This window comes from Arvicola amphibius, chromosome 12, assembly GCF_903992535.2.
Source record: "Arvicola amphibius chromosome 12, mArvAmp1.2, whole genome shotgun sequence".
Taxonomy (NCBI): Eukaryota; Metazoa; Chordata; class Mammalia; order Rodentia; family Cricetidae; genus Arvicola; species Arvicola amphibius.
Window position 1 is genome coordinate 15,366,901 of NC_052058.2, and position 16,451 is coordinate 15,383,351.

The following is a 16,451-nucleotide window of genomic DNA, read 5'->3' on the forward strand; positions in this document are numbered from 1 at the left end:
AAGGGCAGACCTCTCATTCTTTCTTCTTTCTTTCTTTCCTTCCTTTTCTTCCTTTCTTCCTCTTTCTGAGACAAGGCTGATGATGGATAAAATGGTTGTCACACAAGACAAGCGTGAGGACCAGAATGTGGATCCCCAGAACCCACATGTGACTTGAGTAGACACATGGCTTTGGTGGCCAGTTAGAAAAGTTCTTCTCTAAGCCAAAGTCAAACACAGAAGATGCAAATGGAGTCCATATCTTATGGCATCACCAGCTGTTATTTTAGACATCAGTAACACACCACCGTGTACCTTCTACCTAACACTAAACAGAGGACAAGGTCCCAGGTTCAATTCTCAGTACCACCAAAGAGAGAGAGAACACGAGAAAAACTCCAGGACTTAAAAGAAGTACAGACAAAAGAGCTAAGGCAGACTCACAGTCAGATTTATTTCTTAATCGTGAACTCCCTAAGAGATGTCACCCAAAGAATGCTCTTGTCTCCTGGCTGCTCTGCACAGACTACTGTCCCGAGGACAGTGCCGCGGGATGTGCAGTGTCAGCTTCCTTGTAGATAGGCAGAGACAAGGACTCGGTTCCCACCTCAGACCACAGGGTCGCACCAGGCAGAGCACAGCTTCAAACCCAGCGCTCTCCTGACTCCCAATTCCCGACTCCAGGCTGCAGATCCTTTCCAGGTTTTGTCTCCCCCCTGCTTCCATCCTTTCTTGTCTTGGACCAGCTGATAGATGGTGAAGCCAGAAGTAAAGCAAGATAAGGTGCTGCACGTGGCAGCTCCACTTAGAAGAGGCTTCCTTCCTCAGTCTCCACCTCTGCTTCTGGCTGTTTCCTGAGCTGTTTTGCCTAATTCGTAGATACCATGGTGACGAGGGCTGAGTAAACACCAAATGTTAAGGCAATCTTTAGACACTTAATCTGAACTTGTCTGCTAAGTCATACGAAATTTATGAGCCATTGATCGCCAGGGGCTGAGGAGCAGGAGAAATGGGGAGTGACTGCTAATGGGTGTATAGTTTCTTCTACAGGGGATCCAATACTGATGATGGCTGCACAGTTCTGTGGCTATAATTAAACCACTGTGCCGTATGCTTTGAAAGGCAAACTTTGTGGCTTGTTAATTATATCTCCATCTTAACAACTTGCTATTATAAAGAAACCAGACATTAACAAATGTTGGCGAAGAGACAGAAACTGCATCTCTCCCATGTTTTGTGGGGATATAAACTGGTGGATCCACATTGGAGAACAGTTTGCCACTTAAACAGAACGCTACCTGTCATGCAGAACCACCTCCCATTGATCAGAGAGAAATAAAAACATGGTCATAGAGGCATCACAGTAGACAAAAGTGTAATAACCAGCATGCTCACCAGTGCAGACATGAATGCCTGAGAAATGTGCTCTGTTCATCCATGCAATGGAGCATTTTGACCATAAAAAGGAAGGGGGTATAAATATATATATTACAACCTGAGTAAACCAGGGAAATGCATCATATGAAAGAAATCACCAAGAAAGAGCATCTCCTGTATGATTCCACTGATAACAGTATGTCCAGAGAGGGCAAAGTTATAGAGAAAAAAATAAATAAATTAGCAATTGCCTACAAGTGGGATGTCCCTAACAAAATGACTGCTAACGGGTATGGGGTTTATTGAGGTTTCTGGCTAGTTCTACAATCAGCTGATCTGGAACTCATTATGTAACCAAGGTTGGCAATTCTACTTCTAGCTCCCAAATGCTGGGATTAGAGGTATGAGCCACCTTTCCCAGTAGGCTTTGGTTCTTAAAGATAGCACTCTGTCTCTCAGACTGGAGAGACAGACTCAGTGTGCCTTAACTTTTATTTATACAATAAATCAATTTAATGCATAAAGCACTGTGTATATCATATGTTTACCATCAGATCTTTTGCAAAAAACATTCATACCCCTTAACCAAAATTATATGTTTTAAGTCAACACAGAAAAAACAAAGGAACATGAACAGTCAAGTTATGAGTTATCTTTACTAGAGCCAAATTATGAGTTATTTCATTAAATAAGGAACAATTAACAGGCACATGTGTATATAGGTATGTATGTGCAGCTCTGTGTATACAGAGGTTGATAGGCCAGAAGTTAAAAGGCTGGGTGCTTTCCTCAATCAGTTTCTACTTTACCTACTGAGGCAGGGTCTCTCACTGAACCCAGAGCTTGTCAATCAGCTGCTCTGTACAGCCAGCTTGCCCAAGAATCCTTTCTCTACCTACCTAATAACATAGGGGTACATGCAGCCCTCCAGACCAGCCCAATATTATGTGGGTGCCAAGAAGCTGAACGCTGGGGGCTGGAGAGATGGCTCAGTGGTTAAGAGCAATGGTAGCTCTTCCAGAGGACCTGAGTTCAATTCCCAGCACCCACATGGCAGCTCACAACTGTCTGTAACTCCAGTTCCAGGGGATTCGACATGCTCATACAACATACATGCAGGCAAAAAAAAAAAAAAAAACAGTGCACATAAAATTTAAAAAAGAAAACAATGAAAAATAAAGCAATCTGAATGCTGGCTCTTGTGTTTGTTCAGCAAGGACTTCATCTACAGAGTTGTTCCATGTAGAGCTCACATCTATGGGACTCAGCCTCACAGTTTTATAGTTTACTCTAAATCTTAAAACTACAAATGAAACCCAGGATACAGAGTAACTACTTCTTAGCAGCCAAAGGAAAAGAGAGCAGAAGGGAGGAGGAGACACTTGCTTAATTCACTAGGCCTCTTGCAAACACTGCTGGCCTGGGTACAGTGGGTTCCAGTAAGGACTTCCAACCGATAGCATGCCAGCACTGTCATGTTCCTGACAAAACAAAACAACAACAAAAAACCCAAGCAACCAAACAAACAAACAAGCAAATGAAAACAGGCCCCCAAACCACCAGTGGTTTCCCACGAGTACACGGTGAATCAGACAAGAAACTCCACAGCTGGACTCTTACCTGCCAAACTATATTCTGAAGAAAATTCTGACTTACTTTGTGACCAAAGATATGCAGATGTCAAAACCAGGTGCCTCACAACACTGGTACAAGACATGTGTTGGTATAGGTTCACGATACTGCTCACCTACAGGGCGAGGCAGAAAAAGCCCATCCGAAGTTTACTAGCACAGAGCATCACAGGCCAGAGACCAAGGCCACGGTGATGGAGAAGGAAGGTTTAAGGGCAGCAGACAACCGTGGGCTTTATAAGGGAAGTAGACTAAATCGCCATGATTCAGCTACAGACTGTGACCTTGTAAAGAAGCACACAGTGGGACCTACAGATGCTGCTGCAAACAAGACTGAAAGAAGAGGAGCAAGTAGAAATGCTGATTTTGTTAAAGGACAGTAAGATAACTTGAAGGCCTTACCTGGAGGTATGTTTTTAGGAGTGCCTCTTTTGGCTCTTGGACTTCTTTTCCCAGGTGTTTTTTTGTCCTGTCCTAAGGAAGACTGATCATCTTTGGGCCCTTCACACAGAGTGTGTTCTGCGGTCTCACGGGGGGCTACCTCGCAGACGGACAGGCAGCTTTCATTATTGTTGAGACTGTCCTGGTCAAACACCGTGGCTCTTCCCATTGTGCTGCCACTGCCAGTCAGAGCTGCAGGCCCGTCCCCGTCAAGCTGATTCTCATTTTCATCTGCGACAGAAGGCAAGGGTGTCACTCTCCCTTCCACGCTGTCACCCGGATGACATCCATCTTGCGGTTCTATCTGAAGACTGGATGCAGGACTGTCGCCGTCATCCATTAGCGCATCTTTTGTGGAACTGTTTAAAGTTTCATCAAAGTCCTTCCATGCCTACAAAGACAGAAGAATAAAGGCTACTTCATTCTGTGGCCTCTGGGGACACACGCGGTTTAGTTTCCCGCTTCTTTTTATTTCACTGATGTCAGGGAAGGAATGAGCTCCATTCCTCCCTCTACACCTGCAGTCTCATCCGAGTCTCACCAGCTCTGCATGTCAGTACACTGGTTCTCCCAGCCGCTCTCATGCACAGAATGGCCCACTAACCAGAGCATAAAGGCTGCCTGCACACTGCGCTTCCTAGGTGCTCTAGTTGGTTCTCACCGTGCATGGGACTGGGGCTGCTGACTTGAGGAAGGAAATTCCTGGCTTTGCAGGTTGTCTGCTATCACCAATCACTCATGCTATCCCTGGACATGGGCCAGGAAAGTAGGAGCCAGCGGTGCATATACGTCTTTGGCTAAACAGCAGCAACATTTACAAATGAAAACAAGGGAAGCCATATCGCTTGTTTATTTATTTATTTTCTAGAAACGTGCATGGGGGAAGATTCACCACAGGTATTTACTCAACTGGTTCACTACACCTTCTTTTACTTTCCGAGAATAAGCACTGGGCGGGCGAACCTTACAATTTCCAACAAAATCATTTTAAACGATCACATTTTCAAAAGAGAGAGCGGTAATAATTAACTCCAGGCTATTTAATGTGGAGCTTTAGGGACACAGTTAACGGTCCCAAGGACTTGGGAGGTTGAGGCAGGAGAATGGTTTGACCCTAGGGATCTGAGGTCAGCCTGAACATGAGAACAGGCCTTGAAACACAAGCCAAAGAGATGACAAAAGATCAAAAGCCAGTTAGTCATCAGCCATCCTTTATCTTATCATTCAAAGGTACATTTTGAGGGAAAGTATGCCAGCCAGCTTTACTTATGCTTGCTTAGCATTATTTCTGGGTTTGAGCCAACCATTCCAACAATTCTGAAAGAAAAAAAAAATCCCCTACCCCTTAGATAATAGTACTTCAAAAAAAATCTTCAAATAGGTAAGCAGAAATTCTTACTCATTAAAAAATACATAAATAGGTGCTGGAGAGATACTTTTGGGGTTAAGAGCACTCACTGCTCTTGCAGAGGACCCAGGTTCAATCCCTGGCACCCACACAGAAGCTCACAAATATCTGTATCCCCAGTTCTAGGAGATCTAGTGGTCTCTCTGGGCCTTTGCAGGCACCAGGCACAGCTATGATGCATGCCCATGCAGGCAACACATACATAAGATAAAAACAATCACAATAGAGCCGTTTGGTGGTGCACAGCTTTAATCCCAGCACTTGGGAGGCAGCGGCAGCTAGATCTCTGTGAATTTGAGGTCAGCCTGGTCCACAAAGCGAGTTTCAGGACTGCGACACAGAGAAACCTTGTCTCGCAAAAACAAAAATAAGTATAAAATAAATAAAATCTAAAAGAAAAACAAACAAACAAAAAGTATGAAAATAAAGTACAATTCTCTTTAAAATACATAAGCAAAGTCAGGCAGTGGTGGCACATACCTTAATCCCAGCATTCGGGAGGGAGAGGCAAGTGGGTTTCTGAGTTTGAGATCAGCTTGGTCTACAAAGAGAGTTCCAGGACAGCCAAGACTTCACAAAGAATACAGTTAATAAAAAAATAAAACTAACAACAACAACAAAAAAAAATCCTAAAAACAAAAAACAAAAAACCAAACGAAGCCAAAGCAACTACAATGAAACATAAACAAGGGCTGAGGATGTAGAGCAGTTGGTAGAGTACTTGCCTAGAAGGTGAGAAGCCCTGGTTGGATCCCTAGATCTACAGATTGGACAGAGCAGCACATCCCAGTCATCCCAGTACTTGGGAGGCAGAGGGAGGCAAATCAGAAATTTACTGTCCTTCTCAGCTATGGAGCAAGTCAGAGGCCAGACTGGATTCGTGAAACCCATCTCAAAAATATATATACACAGATATATCATACACATAAACATATATATCACATATATTCACACAAAGGTCTACAATATTAATCCTATACAAATGTATTTCATATTTGCAACATATTTTGTGACTGAGATGTATTATTTCATACATAAGGGCATTCTTAGAAAACATAAAAATGTCTAAATCTGGCTGGTTTCATTTTCCCTAAAACATGCACAGCAGGTCTCTAATGAATCTACTTCTACTGGGTTATTATTCTTTGGTTTTTTTTTTTTTTTATGAGACAAGGTCTCTCTACATAGCCTTGGCTGTCCTGGAACTCACTCTGTGGACCAGGCTGGCCTTGAACTCACAGAGATCCGATTGCCTCTGCCTCCTGAGTGCTGGGATTAAAGGTGTGCGCCTCTATACCTGAATTTTTAGTTCTACTTTAAGTAGCCTGAGCTGCTTTCTAGTTAAGACCATCAGCAGGTACTGTAGCAAGTTTACAGCTTGAGTACAGGATTTTATCTTCTAACTGTATGAGACCCAGAGGCTGGCCACACACTAAGAGGACCTAAGACAGAAGAAACAGAGCAGCTGAGGGAGCCCTTACTGTGGCAGCCACTTCACACGTCTGACCTCTGGTCTTCAAAGCAAGGCTACACCAGAAGTATTCACCTTGTGTTTGAAATGGAGAAATAAAATACTAAGGTCATAATCCTGGAACAGAGCAGAGTTGGACCTGAAACTGTCTTCCTGGTTCAGGTCCTATGAAGTTCAATACAATGTCTGAGGACAGAGGCACACCTAGGTTCAAATTGCATCCTTGACATTTTATAAGTCATGTGGTAAACAGTAGGTGAGTTACCTAGCAACCACACTCTCTTTTCTCATCTGTAGGACTGTAGGACTGTGGAGAACCTGTCTCAAAGGGTTGCGATTTCTTCTGTTCTTGGTGATGCCAGGGATTAAACCCAGGGCTCTCATAGGTGAACGTATCACTAATAAGCTACGTGCTCCCAGCCATTTTTCACTTTACACACTTAGTGTCTCTGTGTGTTCACATGCATGCACACCTGACTGCCTATTTCTCTATATGAGCTGTGTGTGCCACAACACATATATAAGGGCCAGAGAATAACTTGTAGGCGTTGGCTCTCTCCTTCTACCATGTGGGTCCTGGGTAGTGAGCTCCGGCCGTCAGGCTTGGCTGAAGCACTTTTATCCGCTCATCGTTCTGTTCCTAATGTTCTTGAATTTTCACCTGAGACATGATATTGCCAAGTTGCCCAGGCAGACTTCAGAGCTGCTATGTAGTCCTGGCTGGCCTTGAACTCATGATGCTAATGCTCAGCCTTCTGGCATGTTATCTATGACACCTGACAAAAGGTCATTTGTGATGTTTAGGTAACAGGACAGGTAAGGCACTTTGGAGGGTCCTTGGTCCACACAGCAGATGTTTAGGAAATGTCACTTCCCAAGTGGACTCACGAGCATCACACACTGGTGGTTGACTCAAGGGATGCGCGGCCTTACTGTATATACAGAAAGAGCTTTCCAAACAGTCTAGAAATGACCAGGCTCTGGACGATAAACAATGCTAACTGGCTTCACTATAGAATACTTAGGTATCAATTTATAATGGAGGATCCACTCTCATTCAGTCCCCGTAGTCCTTACACATCTCTTGTGAATGTCCTGTTTCAGATGACTAAGGTATTTAGAAGCTAGTGGTTGGAACTACTTGGTAAGGGTCGGGGAGATAGTTCAGTGGGTAAAATGCTTGCCTTCCAAACATGAGGACATGAATTGATTCCTAGAACCCAAATTTTAAAAGCCAGGAATACTGCTAGATATGGTGGCATACACCTTTAATCGCAGCACTGGGGAGGCAGACGCTGGCAGATTTCTGAGTGTAAGGCCAGCCAGGGTTACATAGTGAACCCTTGTTTCAAACTAATAACCAAAAAGAAAGAAAAAAAAAAGTCACGTGTGGTTGCATGTATTTCTAATTCCCACTGTGGGAGGCTGGAGGCAAAAGCAAGGGGATCACCCAGGCCCACTGGCCAGCTAACCTAGCTCGTCCAGCAAGTACATGTATGTCTATATGTAAAGGTACACAGCTCCTAAGGAACATTCTGAGGTCTGGTCTCCACATGCATGAATGAGCACAGAAACACATACACACAAGACTCCCGGGCGAGCTGGGCATGATGCACGCACTGGTAATCCCAACATGAGAAAGACAGAGGTAGGAGGATCAGCCCAGCTACATGAGACCCTGTCTCAAAAACAAATGACAAGTTTATATGTATTTGAAGCTTTGCTACACACCAGGCTCCAACTTAGAAGTATTCATACAATAGACTCAATTTTCATAATCACCCAGCAGATGGTCACTTCTAGTCCTGTTACACAGTTGAAGAAGAGACTCTTAACCATAGTGTTCTGAGGACAAAGAAACTAAAAAAGACCTTTACCCCAGTGTCCTACCCGCCACCCACCCCAGACAGAGACATGCGCCCAATGACCAAGTTCAAGTTTTTTTGACATGCTTTTCTCCTCTATGGAAAATGCTACATTACTGAATAAATGGTTTCCCAGGAATAAATGGTTTTTTCTTCCTTCTGTTGAGAGCCTTTCTGGGTGGTCTTGGGGGAAGTCCACACCATCTAAATGAAATAGCCACTCCCAGAAACAGCAACATTCCTTTCCTTGGGCCTCACAATGTCCCTCCTACTCTTTCGTGGTCACACAATCAGTTTAACTATTTTTAAAAGGAAAGCCTTCAAACTGTTTTCCCAACACTGGGTCTCTTGCTCTTTCTAAGGTTTTATTTTTCTAATTTTATCTTTGTGAGACACCTAATAACCCATCATGGCCTGCCTCAAAAGCCACTTAACTCCAGTTTGCCTGGCTGATTTCTCTGTCCTCAAAGACTCCCATATAAGGTGCTCCTCTCCAGCACTGTGCCAGTCAGAGTCCTCCCCCAGAATTGCCCTGCTCGAGTCCTCCCCCAGTATCGTCCTGCACCAGAGTCCTCCCCCAGTATCGTCCTGCTCCAGAGTCCTCCCCCAGTATCGTCCTGCTCCAGAGTCCTCCCCCAGTATCGTCCTGCTCCAGAGTCCTCCCCCAGTATCGTCCTGCTCCAGAGTCCTCCCCTAGAATCATCCTGTACCATTTCTGCATGTGTTTTTACACATAAGCTTTTTGAATGTTCACTAAGTTTACTCCCAAGCCATTTGTCAGTGTCTGGCTCTGGCTCCTACGGCTATCAGACACATGGATTCAGGTTTTACTATTTTCTTACAAAAGGAGGAGTCAGACACTGACTGCCATTTGCAGCCTAACCCTGTTCTGAAAGGTAAAGGGACCTGATACACAATACTTGGCACCTGTTTGAATTCTTCTTCTTTTTTTGTGGGGAGGGGTGGTTTCTAAGACAAGGTTTCTCCATATAACAGTCCTAGCTGTCCTGGAACTCTCTCTGTAGGCCAGGCTGGCCTCAAACTCATAGAGGCATCGCCTGTCTCTGCCTCCCGAGTGCTGGGATTAAAGGCGTGCACCACTACCACCTAGCACCTGTCTGAATTCTTACTGTCTTGTGATTAGAATGCTTTAATTTGAATAATGGGCTAAGCTGTTAGTGGAATTTTAATCATTAGCAAACTCTGCCAGTTTTGGAGTTAAAAGTAAAATGTCATATTTCTCTCTTTTTCTTCCAGCAATGGGAGAAAGGACTGAGGAGGCCCAGGCAAACACAACAGTGGTTCAAAACCTGGACTGTTGTCAAAACCAACAAAACTTCAGTAAAACATCTCTGGTTCTTTCAAAGCTTGTGTTTTAAGGAGCAGTGTCAACTGCTTTGGGTCTTGGGATTTTGCTTATAATGACAACTACCAATTCTTTTGCCTTTAAGTTACATTAAAATTTTTTCATTTAACGGTAGCTGAAGGGCCATTTTCAATTGGAAAAATTCATTTACATTTGTGGTAAACTTTATTTTGATGAGAAATTGCACTAGTATTTTACTACGAAATGAGAAAAATTAGATGAGCATCATTTTAAAATTAATGCATTTAAAATAAAGTACAGAAGAAATGTATATATCAGGCTTTGTTTTGAATGAAATTCTCCCCATCCTTAAAAGATTTTGTGCTATAACTTTTAAAGCCATACAAATAAGAGTGCTAAACTATGGGCTTAAAATAGGTGTGCAAATATTTTCACTTTTTTTGTTTACTTTATCTTTTCTCTAATTTCTTTTTGTAAAATTTTTGTTGAGCTATATATTTTTCTCCATTTCCCTTCCTTTTTACCCCCTCCCCTTCTACTCTCTCCCATGATCCCCATGCTCCCAATTTACTCAGGACATCTTTTCTTTTTCTACTTGGAAAATAAAAGTGTAACAACCACAAAAGCAAAACAAAATAAAACAAAAATCCCGGGCTAACACTGCAATTGACGTGGGGCCATCAGGACAGTGAGTTTGCATTCAAATTTACTCTACCCACACATACGGCTGTTCTATGAGAGCACCCAAGCCTACAATTCCCTCCAAAGTAGCAGAAACGCTGAATCACGGCTACAACACAGACACTAGCACATTTGCCTTTTAAAAGCATGACAGTAAGTCTGCCCGTTTCCAGACTCTTGTGGCAGAATAGCATTCCAAATATGTACACGGTGTGAGTCATCTGACACGTTGACTCTTCAGCTGAAGACTTTCAAGCAAATATATTCAAGGAAGTCCTATACAAAACATGAAGGCCAGAAAACCTTAAGGAAGAAATATCAAACAAACAAACATTCTAAATTAACAGTCTAAGAAGGAAATCTTTACTTTGTTAAATGCGCAAACTTAATCGCATATAAAATTTTAATTCATTTTTACATTTGAATAGATGTAGTGATATTAAACACTAGGTGTTATGAAAGTGAGGAACAACGCACAGGGATAGTTAAGTGCATGCTGGTGACTCCCTTTAGAAAGGAGACTGCAAATGCCATACTTTAATCCATTCAAATCAGACTGAAATACTCTAACTTCCACACACCAAGTTTCATCATAAGAAAAAGGTTGGCTGGGTGGTGGTGGCACACGTCTTTAATCCCAGCATTCAGGAGGCAGAGGCAGGCTGATCTCTGTGAGTTCCAGATGGTCTGTTCTACAGAGTGAGTTCTAGTACACAGAGAAAGGTCTCAAAAATAAAAAAACCATAAATAAATAAATAAATAAATAAATAAATAAATAAATAAATAAATAAAATAAATGCTGGCTTCTAAGTCTGAATTTGTCAGTTTACAGGCAGGTCAGGAGTTGGAGACAGTGAGCCAAGGAGCTGCCCTATTACCCTCAAATCCAGATCTGCCCATCCCTCACCAGCTCAAGAAGAAATGCTCCTCCTCCATGTTATTCCACAATGCTTATACATATGGTCACTCTATCACCCTCTCATCAGAGACTCCAGCACACACCTGTACCCGAAAGTCTCAAGCCACACGCGTGGAGTATTCTAGTGCACACATGTACCCGAAAGTCTCAAGCCACACGCGTGGAGTACTCTAGTGCACACACGTACTCGAAAGTCTCAAGCCACACGCGTGGAGCACTCCAGAGCACTCCAGCACACACCTGTACTCGAAAGTCTCAAGCCACACGCATGGAGTACTCTAGCACACACATGTACCCGAAAGTCTCAAGCCACACGCGTGGAGTACTCTAGTGCACACACGTACTCGAAAGTCTCAAGCCACACGCGTGGAGCACTCCAGAGCACTCCAGCACACACCTGTACTCGAAAGTCTCAAGCCACACGCATGCAGTACTCTAGCACACACATGTACCCGAAAGTCTCAAGCCACACGCGTGGAGTACTCTAGTGCACACATGTATCCGAAAGTCTCAAGTCACATGCGTGGAGTATTCTAGTGCACACCTGTACCCGAAAGTCTCAAGTCACATGTGTGGAGTACTCTAGTGCACACCTGTACCCAAAAGTCTCAAGTCACATGCGTGGAGTACTCTAGTGCACACCTGTACCCGAAAGTCTCAAGTCACATGTGTGGAGTATTCTGACATGCTCTGCACTGCATTTCATACCGTTTCATTTAGCTTCTGCTCAGGCTTGTTTTCTTTCTTGGGATTTTGTTTTGTTTTTTTTGAGACAAGGTCTCAGTATAGCAGCCTGGGATCCTGGAGTCTCTGGGATGGCCTGGAATACGCTCTGTAGCTCAGGCTAGTCTCAAACTCAATCTTTAGTGTGAAGGCTGAAATTACAGCATGCTCTACCATACTCAGTCTATTTCAAATAGTCTTCAAATGCAGGACAAAATCTCAATTTCAAACTGGGCAATGGTGGTACACACATTTAATCCTAGGATTTGGGAAGCAGAGGCAGGTAGATCTTAGAGGCCAGCCTGGTCTACAGAGCGAGTTCCAGAATAGCCAAGGCTACATAGAGAAAACCTGTCTCAAAAAAACAATGCAAAACAAAATACAATTTCACATTTTAGTAATGAGTGTTCACTGCAGCACTGTGCCAGCAGGAAGTTCCTAGAAGTGAACAGTATCTCAGCCTGAGGGCTGACTGAGAGAGACATCAGAAGACTGGTTTCTAAAAGAATGCAGAACATAGGAAACTTAGAAAATGCCTCTTAAAATGAAATTCTCATAACTTTGACTCATTGCTAGCAGGACTAGAATTAGGTGCTGTGGAATATTCCTTTATACTGCAAATATATGTCGCTGTGATTGGTTTAATAAAGAAGCTGACTGGCCAATAGCTGGACAGCAAAGGTTATGTAGGTGAAGCAGACTAAGAATGCTGGGAAGAATGGCAGAGTCAGAAGTCATGAGGAGAAGCAGAGGGAGCAGCACATGCTGGAGGATGGGTAAAGCCATGAGCCACGTGGCAATACCTACATTAATGGAAATGGGTTAATTTAAGTCATAAGAGCTAGTTAGTAAAAAGTCTGGGCTATTGGTTGAGCATTTCTAATTAATATTAAGTTTCTGCGGTTACTTGTAACTGGGCTGACAGGAGAGAAAAGTCTACCTACAGGGTGAAGCCACTATGGAAAGCAGGATGGGGTTTCTCAAAAAACTACAAACAAACTAGGTATTATGGCATTTACCTACGATCTCAGCATTCGGTAGGGAAAGGCATAAGGGTCAGATGTTCAAGCTATCCTTGGCTACATAGTAAGCCTGAGGTCAGCCTAGGCTATATGACACCCTGTCTCAAACAACAACAACAACAACAACAACCCACTTAAAAGTAGAAGTACCAAATGACCTAACTATATGTCTCCTGGGTATATCCTTCAAGGACTCTAAGCTCTACCACAGGGATATTTTGCACACTCATGCTTACTGCCACACTAGTCACAACAGCTAAGAAATGGAACCAGCACCTCATTCCATCAACAGATGAGTGGACGAGAAAAAAATGTGGCACACATACCCAAGGGAATTTTTCAAAAAAGAATGAAAACATGACATTTGCAGAAAAGTGGATGGAACTAGAAAGTATGTTAAGTGAAAAAAGAAAAAAAAAACAAGTACTGCCTGTTGCCCGGGATCCTAGATTTCAATGTGTGTAGGTGCACACATGGAGTATGAAGGCCAGGAGCTGACGCTGGGATTTTTCCTCAATGACTTTCCACTTATTTTTTAAGAGAGTTCTCTCACTGGACCTAAGCTCATTGATTTGTCTAGACTAGCTGGCCAGCAAGTCCCAGGGGATCCACCTGTCCCCTTCTCCCCATTGCTGGGATTACAGGTGTGTGCTACCATGCTCAGCTTCTTACAGACGTTCTGGGGATTCCAACTCAGGTCCTCAGCACTTTACCCATGGGGCCAACATCAGTATTAATGCCTGTGTGTGTGGTTGTGTGTGGTCCTGAAACTAGAAAAAGGTCTGTCTATGAGAAATGCTAAGGTGGTAGTAGGGATAACAGTACATACTGGACATGAATGCAGAGCAAGGGACCAATGGGAAAGAGGAAGGATACACGGGAGGGGACAGGAAAAGAATGATCAATAAGAACAATGCATAAAAATGTCATAATGAAATCTATTTCATGTACACCAATTTTTAAAATGAATGAAAAAAATATAGTCTTCATAAGTTCTACATACTAATGCTTATCAGTCCCCTCTCCTTAAAATGTAGCTAAAATTTTACCCTCAGGGCTCCTTCACTTATAATCTCAACCCTGCCAGTAACCACATATGGCTCCCCAGGAACTGTGAATTCACACAGTTTGGTTGTTGGTTCACGGGATGTTGCCTATGCATGTCCAAACAATGGCAGCATCAGTCACATGACACCACCAGATCAAAAGGATGTGATGAGTGAGGTGGTTTGATACATGGCAAGTGGTATGAGTAACAGGATATTCAGGAACTGACATTTTCATTTTATATAACCAAATTAAAATGGAAATCAATTCAGTAGCAGAAAGTGCCAAGTATATGTGGAACATTGAATTTGAACCTTTTACACCTGAATATTGTATGAATTTTCAAAATACAGATCAAGGGCTGGAGAGATGTCTCAGAGGTTAAGAGCACTGACTGCTCTCCCAGAGGTCCCGAGTTCAATTCCCAGCAACCACATGGTGGCTAACAACCATTATTACGGGGTCCGATGTCTTCTTCTGGCATGTACGCATACATGTAGATCGAGCACTCATACAGAAAATACACACATAAATAAAAGTAAGCAATAATAGCAACAAAAAACCAAAATGCAGATCAAGCACTGGGCATGGCGGCGTACACCCAGGGAGTGGAGCTGGCACTAGGAGCGCAGCTTGAGGTCAGCCTCAGTGAAACAGTGAGTGAGGCCCTGTCTCACAACAAGGCCAGTGAGACGGCTCAGCGGGCCATGGCACTTGCTGCCAAGCTTACGAGCAAGCACCCACACACTAAATAAATGTTAAGTTTTTAAAAAGCTTATTAGTTGAGTTTGGTGGTTGTCTTGGTGTGGTTTTTAATCACCGTGAAAAGACACCACGACTATGGCAACTTTTATAAAGAAAACAGTTCAGAGGTTCAGGCAATTATCATCACAGCGGGGAGCATGGTGGCATACATGCAGACATGCTGCTGGAGCTGAGAGTCCTACATCTTACAGGAATAGGAAGTCGCCTGCCTGTCACACTGAGCAAAAGAGATCTCAAAATCCACCCCCACAGTGACACGCTTCCTCTAATAAGGCTACACCTGCTAACAATGCCACTCCCTTTGAGGCCATTTTCTTTCAACCCACCACAGAGGTGTACACCTGTAAACTCAGTACTAGAGGCTGAGGCACAAGGACTGCTGTGAGTTCGAGACTAACCTGGGCTACAAGACTCTGTGTTTCACTCCAACACCTACCAAAAAAGGGAGGGGCTTTTCACAGTGCAGTCTCTAGAAGCAATATTACATGTATGGCTTGTGCTGTATTTCTATTGGTCCATGCTGCTCTGTGACACTGCCTTGAGAGCGTCATAGTCACGGTTCATGGTGACTCATTCCATGCTAATTCATTCTTGATAATACAAGCTACGCTACAGGCATTTCCTGGTGTAGACGATTATAATTAGTCTAATATGACAATGTAAATACTTACTGACAGAAATAGATGCTATACGCCTTTAAAACTAATTTCTACTACTTGTTATTTTCAAAATGTCATCAGAATTACGGTGTCTTCCTTTTTGTTATTTCCTCATTCATTAAAGCAGTATATCAAAAACAAAAACAGGAAGAAAACAAAAACAGAAACAGACTCACAGAAGATGCCTATACTGAAGAAATGGGGTGCTCTGTAGGGAGAGGGCCTTGGGACTTTTCTGGAAAGTATAAAGCAGCCAATGTGGGAAACTGGAAAAGTAGCGGCTGCTGCCACAGCCCTCTTAGAGGAATACTATCATAAATCCATAGGCTCCATTCTGCTCTCTATATGCACACTGTCTAGAGATGAATTCTGCCATAGACCCATAGTGTCCATTATGCTCCATGGTATACACACTGTCTTTAAACCAAATAAGTCAAACTGCAGTGCAATTAATGTACAAAATTGTCGCTAAACACCTAATTGTAGCTGCACCCTAACCTTCTACAGGAGAAACTATCAATGGGAACGCTGGAATTTTCGAAGATAACAGAGTTATCTTCAGTCTATCTTAACACCAACTTCCATTTATACTGCATCCTACAAAACTTAAGTCATTTCTTTTTCCTGCTTCTTCATGTGGACAACTGAATGACATCTCTAAAATCTTGCCTCTGTTCATCCGTGTTTAACGAAGGAGGACTGGTGGATGCTGATCATACAGCATATGCTTATCTGCCTAAGGCCTTGGGTGTGTTTGCTCTCCAGCACCCTGCACCCAAAAAGAGATGACTACATTTCTTTTTAATCTGTAGGAATCGCACAAATGTTATCAATCTTTTATGACTTCGTACTGTGTAGAGACTCTTGTATTCTAAAATTGCCACTTTTTGTTTGTCAGGTCCCAGAGAAACCCAGGCCAAGGCTCACGGGGTAGCTGTGGCCCCTCCCAGCTCTTCCTAGCCCACTCCTACTCTAAACCCCTCCCTCCCACAGGCTGAGCTCCCCTTCCCTCCCCAGGCTTCTCATTCCTATATAACTTTGCCATTTTGGCTACTTGCCCTCTTGGTTCTTCTCTTGGCTCCTGGCCGGCCCTGTTCTCTTGGTTCCCATCTCTCCACCTCCTCTTCCCCTTCCCC

The 16,451-nt window shown here is 43.3% G+C and overlaps 1 protein-coding gene across 4 annotated transcripts in view; it reads right to left on the reverse strand.

Annotated features, from left to right (window-relative positions):
* Positions 1 to 16,451, reverse strand: part of Cnst (consortin, connexin sorting protein) — an 80,955-nt gene that overhangs the window by 41,978 nt on the left and 22,526 nt on the right. For all 4 annotated transcript variants that reach the window (XM_038349645.1, XM_038349644.1, XM_038349643.1 and 1 more), the window contains exon 2: positions 3,390 to 3,819. In XM_038349645.1, coding sequence (XP_038205573.1) covers positions 3,390 to 3,768 — 379 coding nt within the window. In that variant the 5' untranslated portion in view covers positions 3,769 to 3,819. The remainder of the gene's footprint in view (positions 1 to 3,389; positions 3,820 to 16,451) is intronic.